Source organism: Salmo salar, chromosome 29, assembly GCF_965601325.2.
Source record: "Salmo salar chromosome 29, fSalSal1, whole genome shotgun sequence".
NCBI lineage: Eukaryota > Metazoa > Chordata > Actinopteri > Salmoniformes > Salmonidae > Salmo > Salmo salar.
Window position 1 is genome coordinate 12,830,001 of NC_138319.1, and position 26,076 is coordinate 12,856,076.

The 26,076-nt window shown below is 41.8% G+C and overlaps 1 protein-coding gene across 7 annotated transcripts in view; it reads right to left on the reverse strand.

Moving 5' to 3' along the window:
• Positions 1-26,076, reverse strand: part of cacnb2a (calcium voltage-gated channel auxiliary subunit beta 2a) — a 110,493-nt gene that overhangs the window by 46,304 nt on the left and 38,113 nt on the right. Inside the window, exon 1 of one of the 7 annotated variants that reach the window (XM_014180611.2) lies at positions 16,163-16,489. Within the exon in view, the coding sequence (XP_014036086.1) occupies positions 16,163-16,195 (33 nt within the window). The 5' untranslated portion in view covers positions 16,196-16,489. 7 annotated transcript variants of the gene reach the window in all.

A 26,076-nucleotide genomic window follows, 5' to 3' on the forward strand; every position in this document is an offset into this window, starting at 1 on the left:
CACACATCACTGGGGAATCGCCTATTGTTTTTTTGTTTTATTAAATATATGCTATAAGCATCGGTAGCGATTACCTGGACAATCGTGGTTATTCTAAAAGGTGTATTTGCAGCGTAAAAATGCAGATGTATGATGAATGAATTAATGATGACATAACAAGCTGAAATGCTCTCTAGTCTACCGGAGACTCAGTACGGCAGATTGTTCATGGGGCATCACTCCTTGTTCACCCCTCCCCACACCAGCCCCTATCTTCTGTCTTCTGCCCCCCCCCCCCCTTCCCAGACCCTCTACTAACACTCTCTCTCTCTCATCCTTGTCTTCCCTTCCCCATCACATCCCCATCCCACTGCCTCTCTCTTTCCCTTGTCTTCCCTTCCCCATCACATCCCCATCCCACTGCCTCTCTCTTTCCCTTGTCTTCCCTTCCCCATCACATCCCCATCCCACTGCCTCTCTCTTTCCCTTGTCTTCCCTTCCCCATCACATCCCCATCCCACTGCCTCTCTCTTTCCCTTGTCTTCCTTCCCCTTTTTCCCATTATATTCCCCCTACTCTCCCTCTCTCAACCACCTTCCCTTTCTCTCTCGCTCTCCACATTATATCACCCTCCCGTCGCAGCCCTGCCCCCTGCCCTCTCCTCTTCTCTCTAGTGGGAGAGTCAGTGACTATCTAGCCTTCCCGGTATTCCTCAGAAAGAGAAGAGCAGAAGTGACATTTTCTGCTCATGAATATGTTATGAATAAAGTGTCACTGTGGGAATCTAACAACGCACTGATTTTACTGGAGCAATTTTGTAACCTTCCTGGCAATAACAGAGTTTGCAAACGTTGAATTGGATGCAGTCAATATAAATATAATTCTAACTATGGTTACAGTAAATCCTATTCTTAGAAGCAGTACTATGAAGATGGAGATGACTTTCTCAGAACTTTTTCTGGTCCATATTATCAGATTTCTTAGATTGTGGTTTTCTAATCTCTAGCAACAGACGAAATTAGTGCATCCCTTTGATACTTTAAGTAGAAATTGTGCCCCATTATCAATTTTAAAAGCCTGTTAAACTAAACGAAGTGCCCTTTAATATAGACCACATGGAAAATTCAATCAGACTTTCAATATGAATAGAGACTTGCTAAAGTGCCAGAATTCAGCATTTCTGACCCTCCGTGCACCCTCTGTGACTTATAGGAATATTTTAACCCACTTAGCTAACCCAACATTTCTCCAAGTTTTAACCATCATTGTATGCTTTTATGCTTTGACAAAGTAATTTCTGAAGATCATTATTTATTTCATGTGACTCAATTACACTTGTACCTCATTTTAAATTCAACCCTGTTACGTGAACTGAATTCTCATTTTAACCTGTTGGGTCTAGGGGGCAGCATTTGCACGTCTGGATAAAAAAAATGTACCCGATTTAATCTGGTTACTAATCCTACCCAGTAACTAGAATATGCATATACTTATTATATATGGATAGAAAACACTCTAAAGTTTCTAAAACTGTTTGAATGGTGTCTGTGAGTATAACAGAACTCATTTGGCAGGCAAAACCCTGAGACATTTTCTGACAGGAAGTGGATACCTGATGTGTTGTATTGACTTTAAACCTATCCCATTGAAAAACACAGGGGCTTAGGAATATTTTGGCACTACCTATTGCTTCCACTAGATGTCACCAGCCTTTACAAAGTGTTTTGAGTCTTCTGGAGGGAGATCTGACCGAACAAGAGCCATGGAACGATGATGTCCCATTAGACACCTGGCGCGCGAGTTCATGTTGGGTACCCTCGTTCCAATACGTTATAAAAGAGTATGCATTCGTCCACCTTGAATATTATTCATGTTCTGGTTAAAAAAGGCCCTAATGATTTATGCTATACAACGTTTGACATGTTTGAACGAACGGAAATATATTTTTTCCCCTCGTTCATGACGAGAAGTCCGGCTGGCTTACATCATGTGCTAACGAGACGGAGATTTTTGGACATAAATGATGAGCTTTTTTGAACAAAACTACATTCGTTATGGACCTGTGATACCTGGAAGTGACATCTGATGAAGAGAATCAAAGGTAATGGATTATTTACATAGTATTTTCGATTTTAGATCTCCCCAACATGACGTCTAGTCTGTATTGCAACGCGTATTTTTCTGGGCGCAGTGCTCAGATTATTGCAAAGTGTGATTTCCCAGTAAGGTTATTTTTAAATCTGGCAAGTTGATTGAGTTCAAGAGATGTAAATCTATAATTCTTTAAATGACAATATAATATTTTACCAATGTTTTCTAATTTTAATTATTTAATTTGTGACGCTGACTTGACTGCCGGTTATTGGAGGGAAACGATTTCCTCAACATCAATGCCATAATAAAACGCTGTTTTTGGATATAAATATGAACTTGATAGAACTAAAAATGCATGCATTGTCTAACATAATGTCCTAGGAGTGTCATCTGATGGAGATTGTAAAAGGTTAGTGCATCATTTTAGCTGGTTTTATGGTTTTGGTGACCCTGTCTTTGACTTGACAAAACATTACACACAACTCTTGTAAATGTACTGTCCTAACATACTCAAAATTTATGCTTTCGCCGTAAAACCTTTTTGAAATCGTAAAACGTGGTTAGATTAAGGAGATGTTTATCTTTCAAATGGTGTAAAATAGTTGTATTTTTGAAAAATTTGAATTTTGACATTTATTTGGATTCAAATTTGCCGCTCTTGAAATGCACCTGCTGTTGATGGAGTGCACCACGGGTGGCACGCTAGCGTCCCACCTAGCCCCAAGAGGTTTTAATATGGTGAAACTATTCCTTTTGAAATATTTTTTTCAAAAGAAACATTGAACATTTAATAGTAAAAGCAGGTGAGCTTGGAAATAGTTCCTGGTGTTCTGTGGTAGAAAACTGAAATGTTTCAACAATTTCATGTTTTTTTTTAAGCTTGCCCCATCTGTTGCACATAACAAGCTTACATTCCCTCTATCACAAGGGGATTTATGGCTGATTTAAGATGAAGTCATCAACCCTGTTATGGTCAACCCTGTTACTTTATTTGGCACTTTATAGTATTTTTATTTATTTAAAGTTGCACTATGCAGAAATCGCTTCACCATTTCCTGGTTGATAACACTCTAATAGTTCACCTAATTTCAGTTTATGTGACAAAATAAGATAGTATAGTGTAGAGAACCATTGTACCATCTAAACCGCTGTGAAATATATTTTACATAACCCAAAATGTTGTTTCATCTGTTTGAAGCTGGTGTACAAAACCAAAAGTAAAAATCGCAAAAACAAAACTTAAGAATGGGAAGCATAGAACTAGCGCACATAGAACAGATCTATCACTTCTTAGTAGAGGTCGACTGATTAATCGGAATGGCCGATTAATTAGGGCCGATTTCACGTTTTCATAACAATCGATAATCTGCATTTTTGTACACCGATTATGGCCGATTACATTGCACTCCACGAGGAAACTGCGTGGCAGGCTGACTACCTGTTATGCGAGTGCAGCAAGGAGCCAAGGTAAGGTGCTAGCTAGCATTAAACTTATCTTATAAAAAACAATCAATCTTAACATAATCACTAGTTAACTACACATGGTTGATGATATTACTACTTTATCTAGCTTGTCCTGCATTGCATATAATCAATGCAGTGCCTGTTAATTTATCATATATTTTTTTTTATTTTACTTTTATTTAACTAGGCAAGTCAGTTAAGAACAAATTCTTATTTTCAATGACAGCCTAGGAACAGTGGGTTAACTGCCTGTTCAGGGGCAGAACAACAGATTTGTACCTTGTCAGCTCAGGGATTTGAACTTGCAACCTTTTGGTTACCGGTACAACGCTCTAACCACTAGGCTACCCTGAATCACAGCCTACTTCACCAAACGTGTACCTAACCTAACCTAACCATAAACATCAACACCTTTCTTAAAATCAATACACAAGTGTATCTTTTTAAACCTGCATATTTAGTTAATATTGCCTGCTAACATGAATTTATTTTAACTAGGGAAAATGTGTCACTTCTCTTGCAACAGAGTCAGCGTATATGCAGCAGTTTGGGCCGCCTGGCTCGTTGCGAACTGTGTGAAGACCATTTCTTCCAAACAAAGACAGCCAACTTCGCCACACGGGGGATGATTTAACAAAAGCGCATTTGCGAAAAAAGCACAATCATTGCACGACTGTACCTAACCATAAACAATGCCTTTCTTAAAATCAATACACAGAAGTATATATTTTTAAACCTGCATATTTAGTATTTAGAAATTCATGTTATCAGCCAATATTAACTAGGCAAATTGTGTCACTTCTCTTGCGTTCATTGCACGCAGAGTCAGGGTATAAGCAACAGTTTGGGCCACCTGGCTCGTTGTGAACTAATTTGCCAGAATTTTACATAATTATGACATAACATTGAAGGTTGTGCAATGTAACAGCAATATTTAGACTTATGGATGCCACCCGTTAGATAAAATACGGAACGGTTCCGTATTTCACTGAAAGAATAAACGTTTTGTTTTCGAAGTGATAGTTTCCGGATTCGACCATATTAATGACCTAAGGCTGGTATTTCTGTGTGTTATTATATTATAATTAAGTCTATGATTTGATAGAGCAGTCTGACTGAGCGGTGGTAGGCAGCAGCAGGCTCGTAAGCATTCATTCAAACAGCACTTTCCTGCGTTTGCCAGCAGCTCTTCGCAATGCTTCAAGCATTGAACAGTTTATGACTTCAAGCCTATCAACTCCCGAGATTAGGCTGGCAATACTAAAGTACCTATTAGAACATCCAATAGTCAAAGGTATATGAAATACAAATGGTATAGAGAGAAATAGTCCTATAATAACTACAACCTGAAACGTCTTACCTGGGAATATTGAAGACTCGTGTTAAAAGGAACCACCAGCTTTCATATGTTCTCATGTTCTGAGCAAGGAACTTAAACTTTAGCTTTTTTACATGGCACATATTGCCCTTTACTTTCTTCTCCAACACTTGTTTTTGCATTATTTAAACCAAATTGAACATGTTTCATTATTTATTTGAGACTAAATTGATTTTATTGATGTATTATATTAAGTTAAAATAAAAGTGTTCATTGTTCATACAGTATTGTTGTAATTGTCATTATTACAAATATATATATAAAAATCGTCCGATTAATCGGCACCGGCTTTTTTGGTATCGGTATCGAAAAATCATAATCGGTCGACCTCTACTTCTTAGACTTGCTTTCAAGTAGAATGATAGATCTATAACTCATATATATATGTGAATTTGGTATGGTCGCCCAAGTAGTTACATATTACCACTTTAACCTCTTGAGATGGGAAAACTTTGTTTTTGTGAAGTTGTACATGTTCTCTTTATGACAGAATGTTTAAGTTACACTTCTCAAAAAGCAACAAATTGGTGGAACTGCCCAAGTGTGGACATTCAGGAAGACAGGCTGTATCCCAAATGGCACCCTATTCTCTGTATAGTGTACTACTTTTGACCAAATACCAACAGTAGTGCACTATTCAGGGAATAGGATGCCATTTGGGACGTACCCACAGTGAGCCTGTGGTTGGTTTGTGACAGTTGCTGTGTTCATTCTGAGCTGGAACAAAAGGCTGCTGCTTTATAGCCACCTGCCTGTCAATGTCACATCCCTCACAGCAACAGAAAGTCTATTAAATCATCGTCCCATAGATTACACTATGACTACTGTCTGCTTCCACTGCGTAAAGACAATAGCACACAAAGCGAGACATGACAAGAGATGTTCTGTTAGAGCACGTGTTTGACTTCTGTCACTGCTTCCCACTCGAACTGATGAATGATGAATGTAAACAGAGAGGAAGTGTGTGTGTGTGAGAGAGAGAAATAGAGGGAGAGAGAAAGAGAAAATGAGAGATAATGAGGAGAAAAAAGAAAAGGGGAGTGTGTAAGATAGAGATTGCTAGAATGAATGAATGAGTGTGCGTGCCTGCATTCCTTCATGCGCACGTGTTTCCATATCTGTGTCCGAGTGTGAGTGCGCAGGTCGGGTACTGAAGTAATGGCTTCTCTGGCGTGGGGAGCCGAGCGGGGAGCAGGATTGGCTGCGTGGACGTCAAGGTGACACTCGAGGGGGAACAGGGAGGAACAAGGGAAAGTGTTTACCCAGCATTCCACATGCCAAGTGTCTTCCTCTGTGCGTTAGATAAGTGCATCATCCCATTGAGGTGATGGACTCTCCGCCTGTCAATCAAACCACACTGTCCTAGGGAGCAGGGCTGTGTCTCAAATGGCACCCTAGTCCCTATGTAGCGCATAGGACTCCAGTCAAAAGCAGTGCACTACATAGGGTTAAAGGGATGGTTAAAAGCCAGGGGGAGGGGGGCTGAGGAGCACACTGCTTTGAAGAGAGAGAAGAGGGCACCACGCAGTAACACAACACTAGAGGCACCATAGAGGCAATAATCAACCCACCTTAATAGGCAGGGAGCTGATGAAGGAATGTGGTTTGATTCATGGAATATGGTTATGAAGAGGGCCATGGGGGGTGTGCTACACTTGTTCATTGTGATTGCATCGTTAATATTGTGCCAGGAGCTGGTTGTAGGAAGCAGGCGGCGTCTGTGGATGATTGATGAGCACCGAGCTGGTTATGAAAGGACTGTCTGGTGAGACTTTTAGCTCCATCCTCAGAAACAAATTGGCCATAGGGTAGTTTGGGCAAATGCCAGATGGCTGGTCCATATTTAGCCCAGTGGCTACACTTGGGTTTTTGTGCAGAATGATCATTATTTGGATAATAATTGGGGCGTCGAGAAAACAAATATGAGCTGTTTTCTGGTCCCAGTCCATCCCTGTCCATCTTAATAACTGCAGCAACAGACAATGCCAGAACACCAGACCCATTAACACGACTGCCAGTACTGTGAGTGTGTCTCCTAGCAGTCTGGACTCAGTGTGAATTACACTCTGTACCGCTGTCTAGGGTCATTCTGTTCCTCCGCAGTCAGCTGTGTTGTGTGTACTGTTCAGTAACAACCCTGCAATGTAATACGTGTCCATATCAGAACTACTATAGTCTGCTCTCTGTCACTTAAGGCGTCAGGAAATAGGAACCAGTCACTTTACATTTCATTTAGAGAGATGTGTCCTCGACCGGCTGAGTCAGACAGATTACTCACACGCGCACACACACCGACTGGTGCTCACACGGACGTACACAGAGATTGGCTCTGTGGCTGTCACTCGGTGTTGTTACTCAGATCAATACGTTGATATAAAACTCCAGAGCACATCCACCTCCTGTTACAGTAAGAACTACAAAGACCTGTCCATGATAAAATCATACAGATACTTTAAATCCAGCTTTGTAAACAGAGTATAGATGTATAGATGTGCTTGTCTAGATGTGCTGGGGGGGGGGGGGGGGGGGGGCTTGTCTAGAGGTAGTGCTAGCCGTAACGGTTTTATCCCCTGTTCTGCTACTCACTTTCTATGCGATATCCCTCTCTTCTGTCCCCCCCATGTGCATAAATACAAATAAAAAGTATTTCTATACATGTGTCAGTATGTGTCATTGGTATTTGCAGGCTAGTATGACTGGAACAGCAAACAGCAGACGATTGGGAGGAGACAGCTGGTCAGGTAGTCTCCCAGCAAACCAAAATTGGTTCCGTGAATGTTCCCAGAACATTGATTAGGTTGCCCCAAACGTGTGCTGATGATTATACAATGTTTGTATAAAACCTTTGCCAGATTTTGCAAAAACGTTCCCAGAAGACATTTTGTTATTACATTACCTGGAAACCTAATAAGAATCACAGTGGAATGTTCTGTGGTGGTTGTTACAGATGTTGTGCACAACAATTTGGTAAATGTTAGGAGAACAATAACACAAATAACACATTTTGTTATCAAAAACATTATTTGAATGTTTTTTGGATGTTAACATCCTAATGTTAGATAAAACCCTAACTAGAACTTAATGGGAATGTTAGCTAATGTCCTGGGAACATTCCCGGTTTGCTGGGCTGTCTGTCTCCAGCTCTCTCTCACACCCCCAAATGAGTCAACTGGGGAGCAAGGAGATAGACAACAGCATCTGTCACAGACACACAATCACAGACTCATAAGGACAGACTGATACAGACACAGAGATATCCACACACACAGACAGACAGACGGACACGCTAGAGGACTTCACGGATTCAAAAGGTTCCGAAATGGATCTGGGCTTTCCTATCCGGACCCGATATGCATAAATATATTTTACAATATAGAGACCCGTTCCGTATAGACCTGGTCGGATCCAAACCCGGTCCGATCCAAGTGAGGGAAGCAACAGAGAAGTACATCTTTATGCTACTTTATTAACCAGAGCTGACAAAGCGTGAGGGAGAGGAGGTAGAGAGCAGGGGCCGTGCAGTGTGTCTAGGCTAATGTGAGTGTGAGCGAGTGACATGGGAACAGGGAGGGAGAGAGAGACGAGAGACCGCAACCAACCAAAGCCAATTTGAGCTATAGTAGACTAATAGCTGCCATAGATATGTTAATAATCATTCAATATGATTACAAAGTACCTATTTTGACTGAATCAAACCCGGGAGAAGCTAGCTAGCTAGGCTAATTGAGGATGTGAATGCTTTCTCATCCTACACAGTCACAAACAACACAACTCCATTCAGAATATAAAGTAGCAGCCAACCTGTTGGCTCTTGGTCGTTGCAGCCTCCTTTAACTTTTAATTCCTTCATTTTAATTCCATCTTCCATTGATTTGATATCTTCTAACCTTTGCCCCACAAGGAGGCTCTATAACTGTAACCCATTGCCGCTTTGATGACTTATGATTGGTCAACAACGACAACAAGCTTCACGCACCACTCTCGTGAAAAGCAAAGAGCAGCAGCATAAATTATAACATTTCTCTCTCTCTCTACTGCAGTAGTCACAGTCGGATCTATATGGGTCTTCCTGGTCTTCCCTGTGGCTCAGTTGGTAGAGCATGGTGTTTGCAATGCCAGTATGGTGTGTGCAATGCCAGGGTTGTGGGTTTGATTCCCATGGGGGGCCAGTACTAAAAAATGTATGAAATGTATGCACTCACTACTGTAAGTTTCTCTGGATAAGAGTGTCTGCTAAATGACTTAAATGTAATGGGTCCTTCCTGAACAAGTAAGTTATATTTACACATGCCAGAGACCTGTGACAATCAGATTAGATCCAACCCAGACCTGTGACATTATTTTGAATTTTGGATCCGGACCCGCTCGGGTCCCAGATCGTGTCTCGGGTATTCGGGTACAGGTGGATCCGTGAAGACCTCTAAGACACACACACACAAAACAAAGTGGCTCAAAAATGCCGTAGATTTCTAATGATGATCCAGTGTCAGTGAAGCCCTTTAAAGTGGAACTGACAGTGTTTTAGAAACATGAAACCGTATTAAAAATCTGTTAATTTACACCCAGAGGAAGAATATAACACATTTCTTCACATTTTCTGACAAGGCGAGCACTTAAATATGGTCATTTTCACGTTTTCATACTTTCATAGAATGTTTGGGAATGACGTAGAGTAAGGCCTTTGTGAAAATTCTATAGCAATACAGAGTGGGAAAGCAGCCGTGCGTTTGGACAATTAATAGACACTGCAGTAAATAAAACCTAATAAAAACGTGTCAGTCTTATCTAGGACTGGACTCTACACAGACCGGTGTGCCATAGACTATCAGAGCTACAGTAGGCCTATATGCAAATAAGCCATTTGGCACATGGGCCTGCCATCATTCACTTTGAACTGGACTGTGTGTTTACAGGCAGTAGCAACAGTGTGACTTTAGATCCTTGGAAAGCATTCGCCAAAACCCACAAAATACATCTGAATGGATTTCTACAAATATGTACAGTTGAAGTCGGAAGTTTACATACACTTAGGTTGGAGTCATTAAAACTCACTTTTCAACCACTCCACAAATTTCTTGTTAACAAACTATAGTTTTGGCAAGTTGGTTAGGACATCTACTTTGTGATGACACAAGTCATTTTTCCAACAATTGTTTACAGACAGATTATTTCACTTATAATTCACTGCATTACAATTCCAGTGGGTCAGAAGTTCACATACACTAAGTTGACTGTGACTTTAAACAGCTTGAAACATTCCAGAAAATGATGGAACATTCCAGAAAACTTCCGACTTCAACTGTAAATACCACAATTGGGAACTTCACAGTCCTATTGATCAAACCACCATGAACAGGTAGGCTATCAAATCAAACTTTATTTGTCACATGCGCCGAATCAAACAACAACCTTACCGTGAAATGCTTACTTACAAGCCCTTAACCAACAATGCAGTTCAAGAAAGAGTTAAGAAAATATTTACCAAATAAACTAAAGTAAAAAATTATAAAAAGTAACACAATAAAATATCAATAACGAGGCTATATACAGGGGGTACTGGTACCAAGTCATTGTGTGGGCGTACAGGTTAGTCGAGGTAATTTGTACATGTAAGTATGCATAGATAATAAACAGCGAGTGCAGCACTGTAAAAACAAATGGGGGGATCAATGTAAATAGTCTGGGTGGCCATTTGATTAATTGTTCAGCAGTCTTATGGCTTGGGGGTAGAAGCTGTTAAAGAGCCTTTTAGTCCTAGACTTGGCGGTACCGCTTGCTGTGCGGTAGCAGAGAGAATAGTCTATGACTTGGGTGACTGGAGTCTGACAATTTTTGGGGCTTTCCTCTGACACGCCTAGTATATAGGTCCTGAATGGCAGGATGCTTGGCCCCAGTGATGTACTGGGCTGTATACACTACCCTCTGTAGCGCCGAGCAGTTGCCATACCAGGCGGTGATGCAACCGTCAGGATGCTCTCGATGGTGCAGCTGTAGAACTTTTTGAGGGTCTGGGGACCCATGCCAAATCTTTTTAGTCTCCTGATGGGGAAAAGGTGTTGCTGTGCCCTCTTCACGACTGTCTTGGTGTGGTTGGACCATGTTAGTTCGTTGGGGATGTGGACACCAAGGAACTTGAAACTCTCGACCCGGTCCACTACAGCCCCGTCGATGTTAATGGGGGCCTGTTCGGCCCGCCTTTTCCTGTAGTCCACGATCAGCTCCTTTGTCTTGCTCACATTGAGGGAGAGATTGTTGTCCTGGCAAGACACGGCAAGGTCTCCGACCTCCTCCCTATAGGCTGTCTCATCGTTGTCGGTAATCAGGCCTACCACTGTTGTGTCGTCAGCAAACTTAATGATGGTGTTGGAGTCGTGTTTGGCCACGCAGTCGTGGGTGAACAACTAATATTAACCAGAGCAAGATGAACTAAAATCTAACGAGGGAACAGTAGGTAAACCTTCTCAAACTTTTTAAAAACTTGTAGTTGGCTGTCAAAATTAAACTGAACAGTAGCCTGCTCACCCTTCTGCAGCTTGCCTGCCAATGTATGACTGTCCTAATCCCCTTGCTGCCTGCCCAGTTGATCAATAGAAAATACATTTGATTGACAACTAAGCAATATTATTTTAATTTTTTTAATTAGGCAAGTCAGTTAAGAACAAATTCTTATTTACAATGACAACCTACCCTGGCCAAACCCTAACCAGAACGACACTAGGCCAATTGTGCGCCGCCCTATGGGACTCCCAATCACAGCCAGTTGTGATGCAGCCTGGAATCGTAAGAGGGTCTGTAGTGACTCCAATGTGATGCAGTGCCTTACACCGCTGCGCCACTCGGGAGCCCCATATGCTAACTGTGGATAACAGTCATTCAAGTTCAGCATAGCTAGCTAGCGAAGTGATTCACATTTCTTGCTCGCTAACCAAATGACACATGACCTACATCTATGGCTGTAGCCACCGTAAAAAGATATGGGGTGAAAAAGTCGGCCACTCACCCACTCGTCCAACGTAAGTTCTGTGCTTTTAAGCTAGCTAAATAAATATATAAGCTAACCTATTAGCCACGTTATGACTGACTTGTAATCATTGCCCTGGCTAGTTTGATTGTACTGACATTCCCAGTCTTTGACATTTGTCAGTTTTTGTCCAAAATATTGTACCTGGCCAGCTGTGATTTACATCATGATAGCAATATTCGTTGGACAACCAAGAATTGTATTGGTGAATTATATTAATCATGTATTGAACTGCATCCAGTTCAATACATGGAAAACAGAACGTAGGAGATAGAAGAATGTTGGATTGGCGCACATTCAACAAATCTGATCTAACAAAGTGGACATTCATAAAATATGTCATGATCGATGCATTGTAACAGGCCCACAATGTGATTACTTGAGGTGCTTTCAAGACAACCTGGGACTAAAAAATGTTTTATGACATCAGTGATCTTCAGGTTGGAAAGCCAGACCTCAAGAAAGATGCCCGAGTTTCTGGCTTGGAATTCCGAGTAGGATGACCGTTCCCCAAAAAATCCCAGTCGGCGCTAGTTTTTACCGAGTTCCCAGTATTCTTGAACACATTGAATTCGGAAGTCGGAGATTTCAGAGTTCCCAGTTGTTTTGAAAGCGGCATAAAGCCCCCTTTTGGATATATTTGACGGTTTTCGATGCAAAACAGAAGTTGTCCCTTTTCAGGTTTGGAAGAAGTAACTGCTAAATGATGACTCCCATTCCTATAAGCTGATAGCATAGCTAGCATACAGAAATCGGTGGTGGTAGTCAAAGTTGATTGGTGAAGATGACATGAACATGTATTGTGGTTGACATCCATACACGCATTATACACCTCAACATGGTGTGAAATACACATATAAACAACAGCCTAAATATAGGATAATTTTGCTGGGGGGCAATGAGGAGATTCAGGATCTTTCCCCGCACGCGTTTCCATGGCATTTCCATTGTTTTGGTCGAGTTTCATGGAATCTTGAGTCAAATAGAACCTACTTTTCACTGATATTCTGATTGTCTGTTTCATATCGGCAAAGTAGTTAAAACGTTGTCAGTTCCTCTTTAAGGCCAACCTTTCACATGGACAGAGTTAATTAGGTGTGAAGAAGATAATGTCTGCACCCCAAATGGCACTCCAGTACCTTTATAGTGAGCCCATAGGGCTCTGGTAAAAAGTAGTGCACCAAATAGGGAATAGGGTGCCATTTAGGATGCTCCTGCGTGTGAGGCTACTGTTTGAAGTAGGATGTGTTATTGGAGTGAGGATAGCTCATGACAGTCATCTCATTCTGACTGCCATTAACACACAGAGGGCTCAGATCTCAGCACTGTCTACTCAGTCTCACACATTAAACACCATTTAACACACACACAACACACATGCATGTATAGATATTCCTAAGGCGCGCACGCACGCACACACACACACACACACACACACACACACACACACACAAGCTCTCGTTCACACACGCTTACATTAGGGATGTGACAAATGTTCTTAACGTTTAAACGTCTTTTTTTCCCCTTTTTTTTTACGGACAGAAAATGACGTGAATTCACAATTCAGATATGGTCCTGCATATGACCTCTAAGGGGCAATGCAGTTCAATCTACCGCAGACCTGGCTACCTACCAGATGGTCATCACTAGTTACCACAGCCTACAAAGTCATTTACCCTGCCTATTTCTACAATTAATTTTCTTAAAATGTGGTAAACCACAATGCTAACCTTGTGCCTAACCCTAAATGTCCATACATTTTATCTAGTAGAAACCCCACCAGACAGCGCTCACCTCAGTTAATGGTTCCTGAGTGGCGCAGCGGTCTATAGGCACTGCATCTCAGTTAATGGTTCCTGAGTGGCGCAGCGGTCTATAGGCACTGCATCTCAGTTAATGGTTCCTGAGTGGCGCAGCGGTCTATAGGCACTGCATCTCAGTTAATGGTTCCTGAGTGGCGCAGCGGTCTATAGGCACTGCATCTCAGTTAATGGTTCCTGAGTGGCGCAGCGGTCTATAGGCACTGCATCTCAGTTAATGGTTCCTGAGTGGCGCAGCGGTCTATAGGCACTGCATCTCAGTTAATGGTTCCTGAGTGGCGCAGCGGTCTATAGGCACTGCATCTCAGTGCAAGAGGCATCACTGCAGTCCCTGGTTCAAATCTAGGCTGCATCCCATCCGGCTGTGAGTCCCATAGGGCAGCGCACAATTGGCCCAGTGTTGCCTGGGTTTGGCCGGGGTAGGCCGTCATTGTAAATAAGAATTTGTTCTTAACTGATTTGCCTAGTTAAATAAAAAATGATGCAGTTTTAGTTTTTTTCTGCTGTGTGCCTCTCTTCTGTGTTCTCAATTCTCTGTAGTACATAGGACTTCATGTCCCACTTCTCATCAATGTGATGTGTAGTTGCAGTGATGTACGACAGCACGTTCATAGAAGTCCAACAATCTGTTGCGCCGCGTATGGTATTTGAGAGCTCGCGCTTTGTAGGACTACTTACAGATCAATCATTGAACAATTTCTTCATTCGGGCCATCAAGGTTTTTCGACATGTTGTAGTCTGGTTATAGATATTCCATTAGGGCAACTGCTGCCAGCAACGGGTTGGGTCTCACGGTGCCTCCCTTTCAGCATTGCACATGTAATGCCACTGTAGCTCAATTACACCTCGCAAAGTTAGCATTTCACAACCTTCTCATTTAACATCTTAAAGTATTGCCATACAGGATTTTGCTGCTGTCGCTTTCCCGTCTTTCTTTTGTTTTTTTTACTGTTGACAACGGATGACATGCGGAGCGCTTTATATCCGTGACAAATACATTTAAAGGTGCATATCTCCTCCTAACTTTACTGCATTGTTGCATTAGGTATTTGTTTAATTCACATTTTTCCCTTTATGATGATGTTCGGGACCGGTTAGTGGTAGTTTTGTGATAACTGCACTGTGATTCTAGTGGTCGTTTTATGATAACTACAGTGATTTTCATTTTGCAATGACAGTCTGTTGTTGTACTCTTCCCACAGTTTGCTTACTTGATATCTAGCGTACTCGTTCAAAACAGCCGCTGTCCTGCTGTCTCAGCTGGCCAACTGTGTTTACACTACCGCACAACCTATTCTTGCATCCAATGTGCCCAACGTCACAGCGGTTGACTGAAATGCATAGTTTGGTGGGGAAAAAAGAAAAAAGGAATGGTTTAAAAACAAGTTTAATATTTACTTGTAAAGAATACTTAGGGTACAAAGTGCTAGTCACTCAGCTTTAGAGTAGTTAGAAGGTTTACTTCGCTGCTTTTGACAGGAGCTGGCTAGTACCTGCCCATTGACTTTCAGCAATTGCGCTAAGCTAACGATATGCTACCTTCAACTTCCTTCAAACTGCATGCAGAGACATAAAAATGGTATCAATGAGTTTATCTGACTCTAGGGTAAGTAGAATATTACCCAAAATCAGCAAATCCCGAAGTATCCCTTTAAAGGGGTTCAAAAAAAGAGGTAGCTAAATGAACTAGAATGTTAACAAAAAAAATGCACAGAAAACTATGTAGTAAACCTTGAAATGGTCAGTTCATGTTTTAAATCAAATTATGTTGCTTGCATAGCCTCCATCAAATAAATAGCCTTGAGTTAGAAGTTATATGATACAAAGATCTTTACAGTCGGACAGAGGCAGATAAGCAAAGGCAGAGAAAAAAACGAGTTCTGAATAGCCATGGCTAAAGAAAGTGGGCCTTGTAAATGCTATGTGTTCACTAACTAAACAGTCTCTTTAACCAGAGGACCAGGCATTTCTCATGTCCCCGGTGTTTATTTTCCTAACGTCACATGAGCCGTTAACAACTGTCGCAGCTTTCCACTTCAGGCTAGTAACCTCCAGTCGCAAATTCAGACAAGATGCCCAAATAATCCGCTACCCCTAAAATTACCCCTGTAGGCACGCTACATAAGAGCCAGAGCCGCGACACTCTCGAGCAACACACTGACTTCCAGGAAAAGTTCTAAGGAGACAAAATAGGAAGCCCAAGATTATGCTCTTTGGAATTTGGTGTAAAAACAAAATTCTTCAAGATTCCAGAACTCTTCTACATTGTTCAGAGCGGAGAGTGAGAAAGAACAAGAGAGAATGAGATAACTACTACTGAATCTGTGCAGCATACAGATAGATAGCCTCATAATGTGTAGGCTAAGTATGTTTACAGTATGTGTCCGTGATGTTGTGTCTACTCACCAAGTCAGACTCCTCACTGCCCGAGAGATACATATCTGCCCTACCCGGCTTTGCTGTTGCCCCTGCTCTGCCCGGTCCGGGAGAAATATTCCTCAGCTACTGCCCATCTCCTCCCAGTCCCAGCACAGAGAACTCCTACTACTGCAGCACTCCTTGGCTCCTTTCAGTAAAACACACTGAAACTACATAGACTACAGTAAAGTAACCCACAAAAAGTTTGAAGTTTGGAGTTTGGCATTTGGAGTTTCAGCCCTTGTATGGCCCAGTCCTGTCCTATACCGGCTGAAAGAGAGACGAGCCTCTTCTTTCCCACGCTGGGAAAACACTCCTTCAGTGAGCTGCGACCGTTCTCCAGCCCCCCAAAACAAGCCCCCACCCCCAAACCCCTCCCACACACACATACATAGCCTGAACAAACACACATAGCCAGTTAGGAAGTAAGAACTCTGGCCAACAGGGCAGGCCTGAAAATTCCAGAATCCACCAAAAGCAGCTGCAGCAGCTTTTAATTTCTGTGTGAGTGTGTGATCCTGAGAGTTTACATGTGTTCGGCTATGCCTTGAAGAGGTTACACTTTGAGGAGAGGAAGGGTAAAGACTCAAACTTACTGTACATTGAAGCCCAACACATGTTCCTAAAACCAAAGTTCAGGAAATAATTATCTTTACTATGTTGAAAATATGCCATACGCAGATTACGTACAGAGGCTTGATCAATGCCCAATAGGCCACAAAAACGGATACACGTACTTTGAACATTCTTCATTCAGTTTATTGGGGTCCGCTGGGTGACTGTAGTGGTTAGTGTGATAGAAGTCATCTAACTTCAAACGACCATGGCCCAGTTTCCCAAAAGCATCTTACGGTTCTAATGGTGAATTTAGCCTCAAGATGCTTTTGGGAAACCATCTTTTCATAATTACACATCAGAGGCCCCCTGAGTGCGTTCGGTGCAATGTGTGCTTCTGTGCCTTTGAAATTGTGATAATATCGTCTCGGAGCTCATGTAGCAGAAACGGGCTCAAACGTGAAATAATGTGTTAAAGCGTGAGAACACCAACCCCTGCTGTGTCACTGTGTGTGAAGCGGGGCAAAAGGCTGGAGCAACCGTCACAAATAGAGTCCATATGAGTTAGGCTACACTACAGGGTCACAGAAGACCTCAGGGAGTAGGTCTATAGCAAAGACTTTCTCCTTTAAACTATATGCAAACGTAGGTGTCAATTCTGTATTGGTCAAGTTCAAGTATTGTTGCCATTATATTTTCTCATTGAATATGTTCACTTGACTCACGTCTCACTCTCTCATCCATATAACTTTAACGCATCATGGTGTCAGAAGTGGGATAAGCAGGCCTATAGCAAATCCCATGATACACCACTCCTCCTCAGCCACCTGGCATTGCCCAGTGGTGTAATCGTTAGTCCAAACCCTATCAAACAGTTGCAAAAGGTTTTTCAACGAAAACGAGTTTCTAATGGACATAGTCAGGTAGGTCCCTCCCTGTTTGGTTCTGTTTGGTTCCTAGTGAATACACCCCAGAGAGAGAGAGAGAGAGAGACATTGAGAGAACCACGTGTTTGGTGGGTAAATCCTACTAGATTATGTGACTATGTTTGCTCTGCTTTACCCCCTTTCCAAAGATTATAATCCAGAGCGTGTGCTGGGCAGTGTTAGAGACTATTGCCTCGTCAGGACAGTGATCCACGACCACCACCTAAGCCCCTACTCTACAGAACACGCCTGGTAACCAGGTTATATATCTGGTGTAACAAAACAAATACAAAACCTAGGAGGCTCATGGTTCTCACCCCATTCCATAGACTTACACAGTAATTATGACAACTTCCGGAGGACGTCCTCCAACCTACCAGAGCTCTTGCAGCATGAACGGACGTTGTCCACCCAATCAAAGGACAGAGAATGAATCTAGTACTGAGAGCATAAGCTACAGCTAGCTAGCACTGCAGTGCATAAAATGTGGTGAGTAGTTGAATCAGAGAGAGAAAGACAATAGTTGAACAGTTTTGAACAAATTCATTTCTTACAAAATTAAGGAAAAGCAAGAGAGAGCTAGCTATATTTCGTAGTATATTTCTTTTCCCTTTCACTTACTTAGCTAGCATCAAATGCAGCTATCTCGTTTAGCCGACTCAAACACCCGGCTTAAACAGTGAGGGATGCTATGTTAGCTAGCTGGCTATGGCTATCCAACACCGGAACTCTTCCAAATCAAGTTAAGCTTTTGGTTTTATAAATGCATTGCCACCGGGGCTCACTGGTGTAACTGCTAAACTGCTTGATGCTGACTACACTGTACTGCATGATTATAGCGGATTGACTGACGTTGTTAGTTCTAGTATATACCGTATGTTGACTATGACGTGACAACAATGAAGGCTGTGTGTAGCGGTTAGTGGTCATGATATGAAGGTTTGGCATGGAAAGGTTTTTTCGCCTGGTGACAGATAGGGCTGTGGCAGTCACGAAATTTAGACAGCTGGTGACTGTCAAGCAAATAACTGTCAGTCTCACGGTAATTTAACGTTCTTTTGCATAAACACATTTAGCATCGCCTGGCTTCCACACATAGCCTACAAGCCACTGATGCAGATCTTTGGAACATTCACATAATAAAAAGTATAATAAATCCATGTAATATAGCCTACACCTTCACAATAAATACATTTCTTATTTTAAACTGTTCTAAAGAAGCAGGATGTGAAGAAAATGTAGTCTATTTCAAAAGGACAGAATAGCATACTCTGAGTTGTCCTTATGTTAGGTCCTGATCTGGCCATGCCGAATGGCTGTGGGCTACACTAGTTCATTTAGCAGACAAAATTTGCTTAGAATTCCGTGGCATTACTTAATAGTATGAAGAATACAACTGAACAAACCTGCCAGTTAGGCTCTACAGCCCTTGTAAAGTGGATTAATATGCTTAAAAGTTATTTGGCCACTTTAGTTGTAATACAAACCTTATTTAAACATATAGGCCTATGGGCTGGGCTAAATGAGGTGTGCGACTATGATTCAAAAAAGGCATTGTTTCTTATGCTTCTCAAGTTATAATATATAATTCACAAGTGACAGGCTAATATTGTCACATATCAGACTATTATTGATTTAATCTTGTCTTTACATATACTAAATAATATATGTCATGCACCTGTATCGAAATAGGGTCAGCGGGGGATTTTTTTTAAATCTATGCTCTTAAATAGCGAATGGAGGACGCTTTTCCCCGTATTTTAATGCCAGCCAGGTAGGCTATACTCTTGTTGTAAATATAAGCGATGTGCTTAAAATTAGGAAAGTTGAGAAATAAATATAGTAGGCATAGCCTATAGAAAACTAATGGGATTCTCCTCTTTTTAGTAGAGGCCATCACTCTGTTTTCTCACACAATTGCATAGCCTATTGAAATGTTGCGCAACATGAGCTCATGGGCTCTCATGAAGTGTTTGATTAGATTTTTGAATACATTTGCATTGATGTCAGGGTGATTAGAGGGACAGTAGAGTGCTAAGTACCAGGCAGTTAGCAAGTTTTGTAGGCTACTAATGACCATCAGCAGCATCAGAGCTTGGAGAAGCCTAATTACCGTGACTAAACGGTCACGTGGAATTTTACTGCCTTCGTAACTCGTGACCGCTGGTGTGGCGATAATATGGTCACCGCAACAGCTCTAATCACAGACAGCTGATGTGTTGTGCACTGAAGTCCACAAGCGAAGGAAAAAAGGTGAGAGGAGGAGAGCGCGTAGATAGATGCGAAAATGAATTATATTAAGGCCCCCGAGTGGCGCAGCGGTCTAAGGAACTGCATCTCAGTGCTAGAGGCGTCACTACAGACCCTGGTTCGATCTTGGGCTGTATCATAACTGGCTGTGATCGGGAGTCCCATAGGGCGGCACACAATTGGCCCAGCGTCATGTCATCCGGGTTAGGGGAGGGTTTGGATGGGGTAGGCCGTCATAGTAAAATAAAAATATGTTCTTAACTGACCTCGTTAAATAAATGGGGGAAAAAAACAAAATAAACTGGATACCCTATGCATCCACACACCCATTCTCTCACACCCCCCTACTCATATTCACCATCCCTCACTCTTCCCTCAAACTCCCATTCATATACACATACGCACATCAATATAACAGTTGACATACATGGTATATTTCCCCCTTTGAATTGTCTTTTCAGCGTCCATGTAACATTGGCATTGGCTACTTCTCTCATTACTTCAGAGAGAAGAACAGTTATTTGGGGAAAGTATAGTATAGATTGTATTGGGGGAGGGGAAAAGGATATTGTCTCAATTTACAATAAGCTGGTCTTAGGTATATAGCCTAGTGCGCTCATTGTTTTTTTCTACCTTGCCCTCTTCTCATAGCAGGGGGCTCTCCTCCTTCAACTGGGAAGGTTTCTTGTAGCTTGATTAAGCCTTCATCGGCGCTTGTGAATTCCATCCTTTTTTCCCCCTTCCATACCCACAGCACTGCCGGGAAGCCGAGCTGAGACCTCATCCCCTTTTCCTCCAGTGACTGTCTGATCAGAATGTATTCCTTGCGTCTCTCTCTCAGCTTAGCAGACAGGTCCTGGATGAATCGAATGGACCAGCCCTGGATTTTGATCTCCTTTCCCCCTGTGTTCTCAGAATGTTTATTTTGGTCTGATAGTTCCACAGTCTGAAGATTACCAAGCGTGGGTATTTAGCATTATTCTGTTTCAAGCTGATCCTATGGCATCGTTACAGATGTTCTGGTGATATACCCATGTCAAGTTCCTCTGATAACGCATAGCTGGAAAGGTCTCCTTTTTCCTCATCTTCCGTTTAGGACAATATTCTCAATTCATCTTCTAAACTTTGCAACTTTGTTTTCAAAAGGTTGATTTGGTTATTTGTTTGTTCATGCGCATGCCCCGTTTGTGTGTCTTACACGATAGCCTCGGCTTTCTTTTCGAGGGAATCTACTTTTGTAATAGTAACAGATTGTAGCAGTTAGTTTGTTTTGGTGTGCATTGAGAGCATTTTAGCTATGTTTTCCTGGAAAGTAACTGTTCATTACTTTCGTTTGCGTCTCCAAGTTGCTCCTTGTCTTTTCTTCTGGGAGAAGCCATGGCTTGTTGGATTCGTGTCGGCGCCACTTTACCAACCGATTGGTTCGCTGTTGTACAAAGCTGATTTGCTCACACTCTCCCAGTTGCTTGGGGATATGTTGATTTATCAATTTTAGAGTGCCTTTCATGTGACGGAGAAAAACTTCTGTACATTTTCTATCCTCATTATAAGATCAAATCAAATCAAATGAATTTATAAAGCCCTGCTTACATCAGCTGATATCTCAAAGTGCTGTACAGAAACCCAGCCTAAAACCCCAAACAGCAAGCAATGCAGGTGTAGAAGCACAGAAGGTGTAGAAGATGCTGTTCATTGATAGCCAGTGTACTGAGGGTTTATTAGTTAATTCATGGGTTTTAATGAGGAGGATGTGAGTGTGTTCTCTGTGATCATCTAACTAGGAGCAATGGTGCACTTGTGTGTGTGTGTGTGTGTGTGTGTGTGTGTGTGTGTGTGTGTGTGTGTGTGTGTGTGTGTGTGTGTGTGTGTGTGAGTGCGTGCGACAGATATCAGTAATTGGGGTGGGTTGAGCCAAGGTTTGAACAGATCAATTGTCCTCTTGTTCTGCCATATCTACAAAATATGACCTTTCATGAACAAACTGGCATAACGTTGTCATCATCCCTAAAGCATATGTAAAATGAAGACTTGTCCCAGTTTCATCAGCATCAATACTGAGTGTGCGTCCCAAATGGCACCCTATTCCCTATATAGTGGATTACTTTTTACCAGGGCAATAGGGTATAGGGCAGGGATCATCAACTAGATTCAGCCATGGGCCGATTTCTTTCTTGAGCGGATTGTCTGGGCCCCAGAACATAATTACAAATAATTTGTAGATGGCAAATTGACCGCAAAAAGCCCCAAAAGATATGTTTGACTAAAACATAATAATGTGTATTTCTATTATGCATGGCAATACTTGGGAAGTGATTTCTTTAACAAAAATCACTTGGAGCGGATTTCCTGGTGTTTTTCCCAGTCTTTTATTTCAAACAATGAAAAAAAAATATATACAATTTTTTGGCTCAGAAAACTTGGGGCCAAATCAAACCACCAGCGGACTGCCAGTGGGGGAACCCTGGTATAGGGGATAGAGTGCCATTTGGGACAAAGCCTGAGAGAGTAGGAGGTGACTGACTGGTAGTTGTGGGAGATGGAAAACCCACATTCTCTCATTGGCTAAAATAAGAATGTGGACAAGTGCAAGTGCCCTGTGGCATTCTAAATTCATTACATTCACAAAAAAGGTTCAAAACTATAAAAAATGAAACAAATAAAAATAACCATGGTTTTCAAACCACTCAGCTTCCATTAACTCCCAAAATAACCTGCCCGGAAACAGTGCCTCACCCTTGGAAGAGACACTGGTTATCAATATAAGCTACTGTATGAATCATGAAAGGCATTTTTCTACTCGCTCCTTAAACTCAGATCACATATTGACTCAATATCCCAAAGTAGGGACCATGTCCATAAAGCGTCTCAGAGTATGAGTGATGATCTAGGATCAGGTCCCCAGTCTGTGTAATCTCATTCACTAAGTTCTAAAAGCCAAAACTGATCCTAGATCAGACTCGGAGATGATTTGTGAATACGGGCACTGAGCAAACATCAAATCAATCTTATTCAACCACCCAAACAGACCCAAAGAGCTCTAAGGCTGTGTTTACACAGGCAGCCTAATTCTGATATTTTTCCACTAATTGGCCTTTTGATAAATCATATCAGCTCTTTTGCCAATAATTAGGTCAAAAATCTGAATTGAGCTGCTTATGTAAACGCAGCCTAATTGATCAATTGCACATTCCTTTGTGGAACGATATAATAAATCATAATGAACAAACTACAGTATGACTGTATTTCTTACAGTATGTTCACTTCTTCCATTGTTAATCTGTAAAATCCCATTAAATGAGAGTGGACGTTTTTGTAAAGTCAACAAGAACACTGGTGTAACACTAATGGGCTAGAATAAGCCACTATTAGATTATTAAAGAGCTTTCTCCAATCTGTAGCACTTCTTCCTAGGGGTTTTTGTCTTGCCAACAATCCTATTACACAAATGAAATTCTCCAAGATTACACTCTGTGCAATCAATTTGAATTCCTAGGAGAAAAACCCCGTAAACACTTCCAATTGTCCAATTCTCTGAATTCCTAGGCCAAAAAAAACAACATACAACTTTTTATCAGTCAAATGTTTGAAGGGGAGAATAAAAACAATAGTGAAATGTAGGGATGCGCCATTATTACATTTTTGGCCGATACCGATATCCGATATTTTCCTTGCCAAAAAACCCGATACCGATACCCGATATTTAAAAAATGTAGCGGCCTTTTAAGCATTCTAGCACAGTTAAATGGTTGAAACACACACACGCACACACACACGCAAACACACACGCATACACACACACACTGACCAAAAAGTTATTGTTGGCATTTACGAATGTCCCCATTACCAGTAAAACATAATCAAAACCTATTTCTTTCACTTACTTGCTGTGTTGTTTCATTCTCAACCAGGATTTCATCAGACATGTCAAGCAGTGAAGTTTCAGCTGTCTGTCCGTGGCCTCTCTTCCTTGGTGCGCACTGTCACTGTGTCCGTTTCCATCTTGTCCAGCTGTGTCTAACATTTCACATAAATTCTGTTTCTTATCTGCATCGAAGTATCGGTCCTTGTACCTAGCATGGAGCATGGTGGCAACACAGTAAAGAGGCTCAGAGAGAATGCCACCGAATTGCTTGTTCGCTTGTTCACAGCATCTAGTAAAGTACTTTTCCAAGTTAACCCGACGGTCTGTGTTGGCATTTTTGTTGATCAGGCGTTTCAATGCCATGACAGAGGGTATCACGTCTGCTGGAGACGCAGTTGATGAGCTTATTTCTCAAGTCAGTTGTTTGAATGGAGCTAGGAGTGTGTTCATGTTTACAAGTTTCAAACATGTTCTCAAATGCCATTAAAATGGCAGCAGCGGTATGAGAACCAGCACATTCTTGAGCATGCAATACGGCTTTCCTCAGTACGAAATCCTTGTCAACCCACTGTGCTGTCAGACTCAGCATGCTCATGGGGCTGACATCGCTGGTCCAAATGTCAGTCGTGAAGCTAATAGCAGTGACGCCCATAGCAAGTAGCTAATGGATGTGTGTTACAACAATACTGTGTAACTCCGGAAGGGTAACATCTGAAAAATAGCGCCTACTTGGTAGTGTGTACCGGGGCTCGAGTTGCTCGACCAGTCGGCGAAAGCCAACATCATCCACGACATAGAACGGTTGATTGTCAAGGGCAATGAATTCCATTATCTTGGCGTTAATGGATTTCGCCTTTGAGTTGTCTCGCCAAAATGTTCTTACTGCTCGACCTGTTGACTGCTCGATCCACACAGCAGACATTGTGGGCTAGGTTAGGAATGCGGTGTTGCATCTCTCTACGTTGTATATGTGTGCATGTCAGCTTTGACATCAGCGTTAAGCTAGACATCAGGCCGATGCCGATGTTGGCATTTTTAGCTAATATCAGCCGATTCAGGTATGCTTACCGATATATCGTGCATCCCTAGTGAAATGGTGAAATCTGTTAAGGATGTTTTACGTACAAGTACAGTAACTACTACACACTTCCCAGTAGGCTTGGCCGGTATACAGTATATACCGTACACCGGGGTATTTTGAAAAAGCCCCGGGATGGTTTTTCAATACTCTCAATACCGTCAAAACTATTGGACATTTTTCAATACATTTTAAATATTTGTAGCTACTTAAGTTATTACCTGCAGTCAACTTGTGCAATATCTTAGGAGATACAACAGGATGCTTTCTTCATTTCACCGGTCACATTTTTTTAAATGATGAAGCTTACCGTAGTTCCCTAGAACAGTTGAGCCAGTCACATATTTTTTATGTAAATAGCACAATAGGAGAACGCGAGCTGGTGAGTCTGCAAAGTTCTTTATCTATCAGTGAGTGTCTGCCGTGCGGCACACCTGAGGTGATGAAGTAACACTTGTGTGCATATGTTTGCCATCAGATATCTTACAATGGCTTTCTGCCAGAAGTCAAAGAGCTCTGGATGAGTTTTCTGTACGGCTGCCATTTTTTCCCCTGTGCTTCCTACTAGCGTTATTTTCTCCATTCTTCTTTTCATCTGCTCCATGTACACATGTTGCTCTTCCTTCAGAAAGCATGCATTACAACTTTGTTAATTTGCACAACTTCTCTTGTTCACTTTCACTTGAAAATGTCCACACTCACTGAAAATAGTAGCTACTTGCTATGCTTATATAACTTTATGAGCTGGATTTGCCTGTCTTTGCAATTAGTTTGTTTGTTTTCGCTCATTAGCATTTAGCTAACAGCGTCTATGTGATTTCGCTATAGGTTTATACTAATTTTGTTAGCATTCTGGTAATATATGCCCAATGGGCTTTTCTTGTGTTTTTAGAGCCCCCTTACGTGCTATGCCGATGAAACCGAAAAGCTATGATTGTTTCTCTGAGTAAAGTAATGTAATGCTGCACCTAAAGAGCATATGCTCATTATCCTCTGACTGGAGTATAGTGAGTCCTAATGAACCACCCCCCCGGGGCAGAGCAGAGCAGCATCTGAGAGGGGTTACCTTAGTTACATGGGCACTGCCCTGGCGCCCCAGGACTGATTAGCTCTAATTACAGAAATATAGAGGCGGAAGTGTGTGAGAGAGAGAGGAGGGAGGGAGGGAGAGAGAAGGTTAAGAGATAGGAAGAGCGATATGGAAAACAGAGAGAGAGAGAGAGAGAGAGAG